The following is a 13207-nucleotide window of genomic DNA, read 5'->3' on the forward strand; positions in this document are numbered from 1 at the left end:
ATGATGCCTCTGGTTAAAAAAATAAAACAAAAACCCTCAACAGTTTAACTCTTTCACAACTTAAAGATAGAGCTATGATCCCCGACAGTGCACATGACACGCTGCAGAACACACTTGGGACAGTCGGAGGCAGAATGCTATTGGCACAGCACTTGCCCAAACTGGAAATTAAAATCATCATGGATGAAAATCCACACTAGGGACAAGGGAAGAGTAGCCTGATGAAAAGTGCATTGACAGACCGTTAAAGGACTCACAACCAATGAAAAAAGTAGCATCTGGAAAACCATCAGGGCTCCACAGAGCAAGGAAAAGGGACTCCCAGGAGGGCAGAATTCTCTTTAAGCAATGCCTGAGTTGTATTTCCCCCCCTTTTTCTTTTAGAGACTGGTGGGTTTCCAGTCTCCCAGCAACCCTTGGAAGAAATGCATGAGTGGCTTGGACTAGGGCTAGATGGAATTAAACCCTCAACAGCCCTGCACATAGATTGGAGAAAAGCCCCGTTAAGGTTAATATTTGTCAAACATTTTGACTGCGTAGTTTAATCAATGACTCTCATATTCCAAACTAAATGCTTAAAATTAAGCTTACCCATGGAAAGGCATTTGCATTTTCCCCACACACGAAATTTCACTACCCTCACCCCTTTTGCAAGCAAATATCAGCAGAATGGGGGACCTTTGCCCTCAAGGAGCAGAAAAGCACCAGGCTTCAAGCAGAACAACCACTGCACAATCAAATTGGTGTCTCCTTACAAAACTGATTTCAACAGAGCCTCACCAAGATGAGCAACAGGGCCTCACACTGGCCTTTGCTAGGGAAACAGCAAATGTAAAAACTCCCCGTTGTTAGTGTGACAGTTTCCAAACTGCCGAAGAGGAATTACCTGGTTAAAAAAAAAAAAAAGAAAACTAGAAACCAGTTGGTTTATTCTACAAACATCTGTATTCTATGGATTAAAATCACTTATTAAATAAGAGCTTTACTCTTTCAAAGAGAAAAGCAGCTTTGTTTTCTTCTTTAATACACATACCAAAAAAGAGGTGAAGAGGGGAAATTCTTGCACATAGTACAGCATGTCAGATACAAATGGGAACAGGAAGAGGTCAGGGGCTCTTCCCTACGTAGTTGACCAAGCAGATTTTTTCTAGTTAAGACAATCAGAGGGGAGGGGAGGGACTGAGTTAGTTCTGGATTGTTTTAAAAGAGACTTTTTCCATCTGCCTTTGGAGTCTGAATCGCTGTTCCATGCTCCTTGAATTCAGGACGTCACTGTCCTTCCTCCTCCCCTGGCTCTGGTGCTATCGCAATGGCTTTTCCACGCTCTGCCATTGTCTGCTGATCATTCAGTTCTGCTGAATCCTCAAAGTGATCCATTTTTTGTGCTATGTCCCTAACACTGACTTTTTCAAGACAAGATGCCACCACGCTCTGCTGAAGACCCTCTTGGCTCTGGTTCTTGTCTGGGGTTTTTGTTTCCCCTCTTGCATTGACACCGTCTGCCCTTTCTTTCTGTTCTCTGTTATCTACCTGGCTTTCACTTACCGTTAGAGCTTCATTACATTGATGCCCCTCGTTTTGTATTTCTGAATTTGCTTCACGTAGCACTGAGCCACTGCCTGCCAGAGAAGACAAGCCAGGCTCATTAGTCTCAGAACCAGGCAATGAATTCACATTTGCACCTTCAGCACCATTCTCAGTTTTAACACTAATTTCTTCCACAACCTTGTCTTCCTCACTAACTTCTCCTTTCTCAGCCCCACAGCCCCTGGCCCCTGGCTTTGTTGCCTGGACGTTGCAGGTAGTGGTGTCAGCATCCAGGCTTATTGCCACATTTACGGTACTGTTTTCTGGCATTACCTCATCAACTTTCCTTCTTTTTACAGGTGCATCAGAGGACTCAGACGCCTTTAAGTCTTCACTACTGACGTCGCCTTCTTCAGTTGTTACTTGGTCACCCTTTTCTGGCAATGCTGGATGAGTCTCCGTGGTCTCTTGGTTGATAGCAAATTCCCCGAGGTTATAAGAGATCTTCTCAATATCAGTGGGACTTTTCAATAGCCCTGTGCACTTACCAGTTAATCTGCTCATTTCAAGCTTTCTTTTCTTGCTTTCCTTTAGGCATTCACTCTCTGCTCCATGCCCCATGCCCACAAGATCCTCACTCAGAACCTTCTCTTCTAGCTGGGGAAGTGAGGGTTCTTTCTCTTCTACGTTGTCTCCTCGTTCTGCAACGTACATGGCACCACGCTTACTTTGCTCCTCTGAGGTACATTCATCAGTCATCTTGTTAGTTTTGGAGTATGCAGCATCTCCAACTTTCTCCTCCCTGTTTGGAGGATTGGTTTCATTCTTTCCCACTGCTTCTTTATCTTGGATGGATTCCCTCTCTTCCTCAGCCTTTTGGCAGTGCTGAGACTTTAAAGGAGGTTTATATTTCTGGAGTTTCTTATGAGGCCCCCATGCAAACCTATTCTGAGGTTTAAAGTGCATCCATGCATAGTGTATCAGTTCCCTTCGCTTCTGCTTGTTTCTGATGGTGAAGATGAAGTAATCCAAGGCACTTCTCTTAACGTTTGGGAGTGTTTGGTAAACAAGCGTCTCTGTTAGGAAAAACTTAACCAGGCATACTTGATAGTGTTCATACCCCATCTCTCCCAGACACTTCAAAATACGAGTTATCCGCAAATTGTTGTGACTAAACCTGAGACACAGACAGGAAAAAAAAAAAAGAACTGAAGACAGTGAAACGGGAAAAGGACATCGTTACATGAAAGCAGTACAGTTCAGAGTCCCACCCGAACCCAGACAGGTATCTTAAAAGTAAACATGCTGAATGCTGTTAACTACAAATAAGTCTTTACTGGAATCTTTAAGGGTAGATCACGTTTAAGCCAGCCTATTTTAAAAAGCACCTACTGCTGTAATATCTAGCCTATCTGTTCTGGCTTTCAATAGCGTTATCCCATCCTTGTCTCGATGTTCCAGTTAACGCTGTAGCAGAGATTAAAGGATATCCGAATTCCAGAACAGGGGGTGGCTTCCCCACTGCCATCACTGATGTGCAGTTCAAACTACAAAGATATGTACTGGAAAAGGGATTTGATATCGCCAATCGATGTATGACAATAATACCTACAACCCTACTTTGCTTTTAAGTAACACCTTTTATCCAAGGACCTGAAAGCATTTCGCAGGCATTGAGGCAGCCTTATAAACACTGTAGGAAGCATAGGAAATTATTCTTACTTTATAGCTATGTAAATGACAGAGGTTAAGTGGCTTGTCCAAGCTCACACATAGCAAGTCATGCTCACTGCCAACAACAGAACTTGGAGTCCGAACTCCAAGTTCCCAGCTGTAACTAGGGATCTTCACTCTTCATTCCTGTGATCATTTTGTTTTCAAAACTGAACTTTAGACACTTCTCAGCATGTCTTAAAAGAAGTAATCCCTGCCGTATACTGAGCTATTGGTGAAAATTGTTCCAGTGGATTTCAGAGACTACAGCTGCTTGAGGCCTATTTCACTGAAGAGTAAACTTGGTGTGAGGCACAAACTCCAAGGCCGCAAATATCAGAGTCTCTAAGCCTGTATTACAGCCTTACGGAGACTCAGATGGACACCCACCTTTTGGTTAGTAATGCCAAAGCAGTTAACACACAATACACACGTGGCTTACAGTGGGACAGCTGTGGCCTAAGCAGTTCAAGTAATTTAAAATATGAAAGATGCTGACAGGCCTCCCAAGCTATAGTCAGAGGCGAAGCCAAAATAAGGACACCTAAACTCTTGGCTAGTTGGCTCCTAGTTCTGTGGTCAGATCACTCTACTTCTGTAACACAGAAAACCTTTGTATCTCAGTACACAATTAATTCCTTTGGTTTCATTTGATTTTTCTTTCGCAAGAGTGAGGAATAAAAGCCAAAATGTAAATGGGACTCACCGATCAAGGTTGCGAAATCTCTGACACCAGTTTTCTGCTCTTTGCACTTCTCCTGTTCCTTGATCTATCAAGTTTATTCCATAAAAACCCAGCATGAGTTTGTAAGCTCTAATGAATCTTTGCATAACTTCCTTGGATTTCTTAAAGGCCTGAAATGCACAAAAGACTCCAAATTTGCACGTATGGCAACTCAAAAAGATTTTAAACTATCTGCATCAGTTATTTAAGAGGTCTTTCAGTTATACCCAATGCTTATAAATGGCTATTGTGTAAAGAGACACATTTGGGATCTTCATTGGTTATTTCTTGCTTATATCCACAAACCTATAATTTATTTCTGAGGACATTTGAGGAGCAAAAAGATCATCAAAAGCTGCATTTAACAGTCATTGGAGCTGGCTCCATTATGGTGGGGAAGGAAATGGAGCAACCTTACAAAGTATAGGACAAAAATTTATCTAGTTGAACCCCCAATGACTTTCAAGTATAAAAGGTTTGAAATAAAAAAAAAAAAAGGGTCACACCTGAATTTCTTTACATGTGAGAGGCTTTGCACGCCAGTTCATTCCACGTTCACGCAAAGGAAACAACCTGAAGGGAAAGAAGATTTGACAATTAGATAAAATAGAGATCACATTCAACCCAGCACACATGTTCCTTAAAAATATGTTAACAGAAAGGTCTCCAAGGCTGTAGATGCCAAATACAGCCCTCTTCGAGAGGACATAACGTCATGGAACACAGAAGGAGTTTAGTCTGTAACAGCCTAAATCACACAGCGAAAAGTCACTATACATACTTGTACTATTAGCAGTCTTAATTGTTTATCTGTCTGGGTATTTCTAACTTAACCATCACCACAATATCTTTGCTCAGTAGCTGGTTTCTAGACATATTGCAGCTGGGGATTGAAGACTACTGACAGAGCTGCAAGGGAAATCTTTGCCTTCAATATACCCAACCCTCTTGTTACTTTCACAGGGAAGTAACTGACTAAAATAAATCTCACAAATTTAGAACACAAGAGGGGCTCAAGGTTTTCTGAGAAGCCAGCCACAGCAGCTCTGAATCAGCGAATTCTTTGAGACAGACATCAGAAGAGAATCATTCTAAGAGACATCTCCTTTTGTAATAATTATTTACCATTGTATATAAGAATGATTTTCTTCCAGAGTCTCGTAATCCTCTTGCCAAGCTTCAAGGAGCTCATCAATAAGTAAGCCTAGGTGAAAAAAGAGTGGGAGGTCAGAGAAGAAACTGTAGCAAATTAGCATGTGTAAAGTTAACCGATTGTCCAGGAGATGGGATATAGTTACAGAAAACAGGATCTGCCTCACTGTCTCCAAAAGAGGTCAGGGTAACCTACATAAAAAGAGCACTTTCAATAAAATGACAACCTAATGTCCTTTCCAAGGGGCCCTAACAGAGTTATGTTTTGAACAGCGTAGGTTTCTGCATACACTGGAGTGCAGGCTTTAAGGAAACGCTATTCCTGAGAAAGAGTCCAATTCTGCATTTCTTTGCACAGTCAAATACCTGCATATTGACAGATTATTTTCTAACAAGCCAAGCACTGTAAAACCCAGAAAAAGTAAAAGCCAGGCTAGTGTTGTGATCTGCTATCACACAACAGATGAGGGATAGTCTCCCCAGAATGGGTCTGCCACTACTTTAGGCCTGACCTTGCAATGACTCAAGTATGTCCTACAAGATAGTGAACATCTTCAACTTCTACTAAAGACACTGAAGCTCAGCACTTTTCAAGATCAAGCCCTATGAAGGGGACAGAAGCCTTCTAGTACTGTTAGAGAGCCTCATAGTCTTGAACGAAGACCGATATCCCAGAGAGCACCATAGCTGGATCTGGAAGGACCCCAGAAAAACAGCATCCAGACTTTACAGATGCTTACGTCAGTTTAAACACTCATCTCACTTCCTAGTTTAAGATCAGTGATGGAATGTTACTTTTTCCTTTCGGATAGCAGCTCTCGTCATTTCACTTTTGCATATGCCTTAAGTGAAGGCCCCTTGGAGTGAAAATTCAGCACACAGGGAATGGGCATGAGGGAGAGCTGGATGGCTAAACACTCATCTAGAGAGCTGAATGTTCACACCCACAGCTCAGCAACAGATTCTCATCCAAAGCTGTGAAGTTAGCACGAGTGTGGGTCTAAAGGCATTAATGTGCTGCAGTGGGAAAGTGCCAAGCGGAAAACATTTTTAACTGGGTTGCGAGAACGGCAAATATACTAAACTACTACAGAGGGGCCCCACCAGGTATTCTGCCTGCCCCAATCAGTTAATCTTTTAAAAAGCAAAGAGCCTTTCAAACTGCAGTTACAAACCGAAAACTTTGAAGTGAATTAGGGTGAAGAACTACTACACATGCCACAGAGCGAAGGAAAGGAAAGAACAATGAGCCAGCAATCGGCCGCATTCTGCAATTTGAACGGGAAACCCTGATTTACAGGTATTTGTGCATCCTGTAGCTAAGACAGCACAGGGCAGAGCTCTGGCAGACTGAACACAGGACTGGGAATCAGGAGAGCTGGATTCTATTCCTTCCACTCACTCACCAGGACACCTTGCAAGCTCACGTGCATTACAACTGCACATACAGGAGGTCCAGGTCAGATACGTACCGTGAGGCAAAAAGTGAATTTCGTTTTTGTAAAAACTTAAATTCCACATCTCCTCCTCTTCAGGATCAGGTTCCCTTTCTTTCAAACCCTTCAGAAGAGAGGCAAATTAACAAGCAGCAATGAATTAAAACACGTACATAATGATCTTCTCCATAGTTCTTAACTGTTGGTAGTAAGGCTACCAAGTCTGAGACCAGCAGTTGGGAGCTAACAGCTCGTTTCTGAGCCAGCAGGATGTAGTGAGTACATACCAGTACCCACTACATTGGTTAGGAGAAGCGAATTACTTTATCATTATTTTAATATTCCTCATCAATCTACCAACTTAAGGGTGATCAAATGACATCAACCAAGCGCCCCTTGCGTCTAGCATGAAAAGAGAAAAAAAACATGGAAGACAGGAAGTTCATAAATCTCCAGCCTGTACCGGATAACAATGCCTGTATCTCTGCATATCTTTTGCGGCTGTCCAGTTGCGTCCAGTCGAGAACTGAAGGGAAGAGGAAAGAGACAAATCAGAGATCCAGAAAAAAGCTTCCCAACAGAAAACGCTGTCTTGCCATGTTCCTTCTTGAAGAGTTGGTGACTAATGATGCTGTAAATGCTGTTCTGACTAACGTGAGAAAGTCTGGCTAACCTCAGCCTCTCCTGCAAATATTTCCCCTTGCCCCCCATTAATATCATCCACAACGTTCTGAATTCTCATCTCCCCTGGCAGACCAGCTGAGGAGACACTTATGCTTCAGCACCCATTCTATTATTCTGATTGTTTCATTGCATCCCTGAAGGTACCTTCAGGCTAAGACAGCTTGACGTCATCTCCTTTATTAACTCAGCTTTTCCTTCCTTCCCGGCCTAATTAACCAGGGTCAGATGGTTTGATTGTATGAACTTCTGCAGAGTATGTATTTGTCTTTTACCCTCGGGACTGGAATCTTCCTACCTGCCCTCGGGAGAGAAGTGATCAAACCCCACAAATCTTACCCTTGGACAGTAGGAAGGACAATGCTAACTGGAACGAGGCCCAAATATCGATTATCTTAGTCTTCGCTAAGATAAAAGGTGCGGGGTTTCTTAAAGACACGTTAGAGTCTGGTCTATACTAAGACTTTAAAAGGTATGTTGTATTTTTCCCACATTAGATGGTCAAGGAAGCCCTACATAATAAAAAACAAATTTCCTTGTTAATGTTAAGTTTTTAAAAGGCATAAGATCACTTAAAAAAAAAAGACACCTTTTATTGTAGCCTAGACAGGGTCCACAATTGAAGTCCAGAACTCATCTCTGCACATTTTCCAGGAGCAAAAGGGATACTTAGACCCAACTGCAAAATATTTAGGTGGTCACTCCCTTAGATTAATACTAAACTGAACTCTTCCACAGCTTAGAGTGGAAGAGAAGAAGCTGTGCATCTAGCAAGCAGCAATGCTGGTTTATGTAAGATAACATAGCCAGGAGTGAAGTGAGTTTTTTAAATATATTCCCCATCACCATCACCTATATCTTTCCAAACAGGCAAACATTGTTTTAATCCTACCTCAAAACCTCTATAACCAATTGATGAGGCAGCTGGTCTTCTTTGCTCCTAAACAAAATAAAATAATACTTTAACAAGAGACTTAGGGCGACATTATTGAAATCAAACTTCAGTTATATTTTAAAAGAAAAATACCGTTCACTCATCATCAAGAACTAAGACACCCCAATAACGTTTTACTTCTTTCAAGTCAGTCACTTCAGTGACAAGTTCTATTAGTTATGAAGTTACGTTGTTTATACTTCACATCAGTATTAAAAAACCCACTGACAGTTGCCACCTGATTCTTTTCTCCGTTAAACTGATGCAAAATCAGGAGCAAATCTGCTAAAGTCAATGAAATTATACCTGGGGTAAAGCAGCTCAAGTGAAAGGAGAATCAGACCCTAGAAGTCTAAGACGTGTTTATGAATTTAATAGTGTTTAGACAGAAATCACTGGCTAAAGCTTCACTTTCTCCTTGCCAGCATCACTTGGAAGTGGGAGTTAGGAGAGTGACATTAAATAACTGACTTTAAAAAAAAAGGGGGGGGCAAATTATCCTTTATTTTTTAAACGTGGATTGTGTTTATACAAACCTCATTGACAGAACTGCCATTAAAATATGCAAGAAGCAGAAAGACGCAGATAGGACTCATGCAGGGTGCTGGGCACTCTGGCCGCAATCCATCAAGACACTTCAGCACATGGTCTAACCTTAAGTGCCTGGAAAGTCCCACTGATTTCAACCAGACTACTTGTGCAGAAAGGGCCTGATCCAAAGATTTCTGAAGTTAATGGGAATCTTTCCATCAGCTTCAACAGATTTGGGACCAGGCCTCAAAGTGGGTGGGTGAGATTCTGTGGCCTGCATTGTGCAGGCGATCAGACTAGAAGATCATAATGGTCCCTTCTGACCTTAATATCTATGAACCTATGCTTGGCTGGATCTGGCCCCTGGTGCTCAGCACTTTCAAGAAGCACAAACTCCCAATTTTTTTTGTAACTATCTGACCATTATAATTTCCTCCTTCTGTCTGGGAAACAGAGACTTTCCTGCGAATAGTTAAATATTGATCAGCGTCCATTACATTATTTAGGGGGAATAAGATTATGTATCAAATGGTTTGTAGTCAAGAGATTTCTCTGTCCAGTCTCATTGATTTTTAATAATAAAAACACTTAGTATCTATCTTCCAGGTGTTGTACACACTTCTGTCTTAGACACCTTTGGAGGAAGGGTTTCCCACAGAATAAAGACATAAATAATTTAAAAAAAAAATCTTGAACATTTACACAGACTTCCCCATAATGCAACGAAAAGGGGGCTAAATAAATATTTAAAATAAACAGATTGCAAATTAGATAAGCATTATTCCCATTTTACAGGCGATGAAACTGACAGACAAGTGAAGGGACTTGTCCCAGGCCAGTCAATGGAAGGACCAGGATAAGAACTCAAATTCCTGATGCTCACTCCAACTGGCCATCCTGGATAGCCAATACCAAGGTCTTAAGCCATGTAATGATATATTGACTTATATACATACAATGATTTGGGTTTCATTTGTTTTTAAATCCTGTGAAGTTTTAATCTGAAGCATAAGTGGTTTTGCATATTGCAAGAGGCTCTGTTAGGAAGAGAAATGTGCATTTAGCTAGGGAGGTCAGTACAGTTGTTTCTTAGGATATAAACAGAGATCGGGATTTCGCCCTATGAAATCCATCTACAATCTTGACTATATGATGTTCGAAATCCAGGAGTGAAATCCTGACTCCTCTGAGGTCAATAGGAATTTTGCTATTGATTTCACTGGGACCAGGATTTCACCCCAACTGTCTTATTTGCGTTTCAGACTCTTCTGCTATTAAGCTATTTTTGGCATGTGTGTCCATCCAGCATCCCAACCCATTACACTATTGCATGAAGTGTGTGAGAAAAGTAGAGAACAAAGCTGGAGGAGGGTAGAGTGATGTGAACAAGAGCTAGCAACCAGTGGCAAGAAAGAAAGGAAGGTGCAGATAACCGCAAGACTCGTGTAAAGAGAATGTGGCCAGCATTCTAGGAAGAGTAGCCTAAGCAAACAGAGGTTTCATCCTCACAAAATTATTTGAGGATGGGACAATGCAAGGTCAGTTTTGTTGTTAGAGAGGGAAGTTGGTGCAACGGAACACGAAGCCTGCTACTCTACAGTAAAATAAGCAGGTGTTTAAAAAATTAGAACAAAACCCAAGATTTTTATTACAAAAAAAATGCATATTGTTTTATAGGGGAAGATAAATGTGATAAAAATTATCTGAAAACATGTCCACGGCTATTTCCAGTTATGAACAAACAGCGTTTTTATAATGATGTACAAAAGACATATGCGATTTAGGATTTGGTTGCAGCCCATTGTTCGAAAGTACTTATTTAAAATAAAATTAAAAAAAAAATCTCTAACCTGGGCATCTGAAAGATTAAGATGTGAAAGAACTTTCCTCAAAAACATATAGGTCGTCCTGAATAAACAATACCATCTAGACTGAAGAGAAAGGAATCTAAGTTAGTTTAATAGGAGCAAAAATAGGTACTTGTTTTGCAAACTGATCAGAGCTCTTTGCAGTTGTAGATGTGTGTAATATATGAATGGTGAGAAAACTGGTTTCTTTTTTGTATAAGAGTTCTCCCACTCTCCTCAAAGACTATTGCAGACTTTACTTGAGAGCGATGGGAATACATTTATAAAGGAAGAGTTAACATTTTTAGAAGCAGGGTGCTGATGTTTTGGGGGTAAGAAGCCTCAACGTCCCTTTAAAGCAGGCCTTGAAAAATCCATTCATTGGTGCTGAAAACTGGTTGTCTTTGCCTCCGCTTCCATTTAAACTATATACACTGTACAGCACCAGTTCGGCAAAGTTCTTCCACAAGGACACCCTTATCTCTGCACATGGCATTTCATGAAATACTACCGGCACTTGAGACTTAAAGTCCTGGAACCAGATTCTGCAAATGGATCTGCACAAGCAGAATCTCAGTGAAGACAACAGAACTCCATTGTGCTGCTGGGGTAGGCATGGGCAGATTCATTTACAGGATCTATATCTTAGTTTTGTTTGCAAACTTATTACTAAGTCTGTGCCCTTGAAGAATCAAGCATTATTTTGTGCTTTAAAATCAACATCAAAAAGCTGTTTTACTGAACAGCCCCAATGAGCTTCTACACATAATTTAAAAATATAACCTCCCTTAAAAAAAAAGTGAATAACTAAGATGTGCAGCCTCCTAACCTTAAAATTGCATTGTCCTGAGTCACCAAAGTGAAACTGAACCCAAGCATTAGTTTCCTTTTCCCCAAGATAGGAGGAGTTAGATTAAAAAAAAACAAACTAATGAGCTTTAAAGATTTTCTCTTTCATAAAAGAAAGACAAAAGCAAAACAAAAGATCTGTTTAAGTAGTATTCTGGGATTGTTATTAACACTCACTGATGAGGACAGTGAGAAACTTTACAAGAGACTTAAAGTACGGAGTTATCCAACACTAACATTTTACAGCATCAGAGTTAAATAATCACATTTTGCAGCCCCGTAAGGATTTTTTAAAGTGTTGTATGCCATTCACAGGTGGTCTTTTTCAGGTTCACTGCAGAACCATATCGCCGCTTCTTTAAGTAGCTTTGTGAAAACCTAGTAAATTTTATTTCATTCTTAAAAGAGAAGAAACATTGCTTGACGGTACTTGATAATCTTAAGAGTAACGTCCCTTAGGGATACCAATAAAAGGTCACCCCCCAAAAAAAGAAACTGGCTGGAGCATTTACAGCAACAGAAGATTCTCAGTGTCAACAATTCTGAGCTATGATGTTAAAAAACAGAATTCATCATCATAGACTCAGGAAAGTGGAGTCAACTGAGTCTACAAGATGGAAAGTTGATTTATAACAAAATTATCCTGCTTACCCGGAATGCTGGGAAAGATATTCAGAAACAGCATGTGGCAATTTCATGAAGCTTTAGTGGAACATAAAACCACAGATGTTTATTTTAATTTTTCCATTGAGCTGTAACCCCACCAGCACACCCCTGCCCCGAATACCCACCTATTGCAAAATGCATTAGCAGTGAGCTTGTGTCCCCTTTCTTTGAGGCATCTGGAAATATGGTTCATTAAGATCATGGCAAAATAATATGCTAGTGATCCCATGAGGAGGGGGACATGGAACTCTCTGAAGCTACTTCAAGCTGCTCCTGTCCCTAGTTGCAAACACAGGAACTCGGCAGAAGAGGCTCCAAGACACTGTGGATCAGTTACCCATGTAACAACTTGTGTGTGACATTACACCGTGTGGAAGCTGTAGCTTTCGAAGCAGCAGAATAAATTATGCAACCTCAGATCGTAACACATTTAACAAACAGTAATGCAAAGTCGAAGAAAACTACTTAGCTGAAGAAAAACGTTTGCCTTGCAGTAGGGAGTTGGTGGAGATTTTGAAGTCAGACCATAGCTTGCTTAAAAGTGTGCGTGTGTAGTGGGGGGGAGGGGGAGAGATTATTTACCACTAACCTTTCAGGGCCAGGAGAAAGGCAGTTTGGAAGGAGAGGCAAATTAATATTTCTCCCCCACGTACACAGATCTTATACTGAGGGGCTCTCCCCTAACCCCAACTCCCCCGAGCACGCTGGAAGAATAACACCTCTCCCACCGCCCTGCCGAAATAACCCCCAGCCTCCCTACCAGGTCTCCCCACCTCTTTCACATACAGAAAGCCCAGTCAGAGGAGTCACCTGTACGCCGCTGGCCTGGTGGGAGACTCTCAACAACCCTGGCAAGGACTCCTCTTCCTCTCTGTCGGCTCGGGCCTCCTGCGGCTCCTTCCCCTCTTCTTCTTCTTCTTCCTCCTCCTCCTCGCTTTCCCAGGTGGAGTCGTACTCCCAGGAGCACCACTCTTTCTTCTCGCCATCCTCCAGCCCCCCGAACCTCATCCACGCCGCCATCAGGGCCCCCGGCTGACAGGAAAGGAAACCGAAAGAGGCGCTGCGTTAGCAGCTGGGAGGGGCAGGCTACAAAGCCAGCCACGTGAGTGGCCTTATTGACTTCCGGGAGGCGTGCGGCACAGCGGGC

At 41.7% G+C, this 13207-nt stretch overlaps 1 protein-coding gene across 2 annotated transcripts; it reads right to left on the bottom strand.

Annotated features, from left to right (window-relative positions):
* Window positions 1-912: 912 nt before the first annotated feature.
* OGFR (opioid growth factor receptor) lies at window positions 913-13159 on the bottom strand. Of its 2 annotated transcripts, XM_073309109.1 has the most exons (9): window positions 12871-13159; window positions 10549-10629; window positions 8126-8173; window positions 7016-7078; window positions 6589-6676; window positions 5090-5168; window positions 4471-4537; window positions 3947-4095; window positions 913-2704 (listed from the first exon to the last, which is right to left on the bottom strand). In XM_073309109.1, exons 1-9 carry the CDS (start codon window positions 13078-13080, stop codon window positions 1270-1272), a joined length of 2220 nt encoding a protein of 739 aa, XP_073165210.1. In that variant the 5' UTR covers window positions 13081-13159; the 3' UTR covers window positions 913-1269. The 2 variants fall into 2 exon arrangements, with proteins under 2 accessions (XP_073165210.1, XP_073165211.1); XM_073309110.1 differs by lacking the exon at window positions 10549-10629 and having other exon boundaries at window positions 12871-13157.
* Window positions 13160-13207: the final 48 nt, after the last annotated feature.

This window comes from Lepidochelys kempii, chromosome 13 (genome assembly GCF_965140265.1).
Source record: "Lepidochelys kempii isolate rLepKem1 chromosome 13, rLepKem1.hap2, whole genome shotgun sequence".
In the NCBI taxonomy this organism is placed as follows: domain Eukaryota; kingdom Metazoa; phylum Chordata; order Testudines; family Cheloniidae; genus Lepidochelys; species Lepidochelys kempii.

Excerpts from the sequence above, each read along its gene's own strand:
- OGFR (XM_073309109.1), bottom strand. The coding sequence starts at position 13,080 with ATGGCGGCGTGGATGAGGTTCGGGGGGCTGGAGGATGGCGAGAAGAAA. Across the intron at positions 8,174-10,548 it reads TTAATCTTTCAGATGCCCAG|GAGCAAAGAAGACCAGCTGC; the intron begins GTTAGAGATTTT and ends TATTTTGTTTAG. Across the intron at positions 5,169-6,588 it reads AATTCACTTTTTGCCTCACG|GCTTACTTATTGATGAGCTC; the intron begins GTACGTATCTGA and ends TTTTTCACCTAG.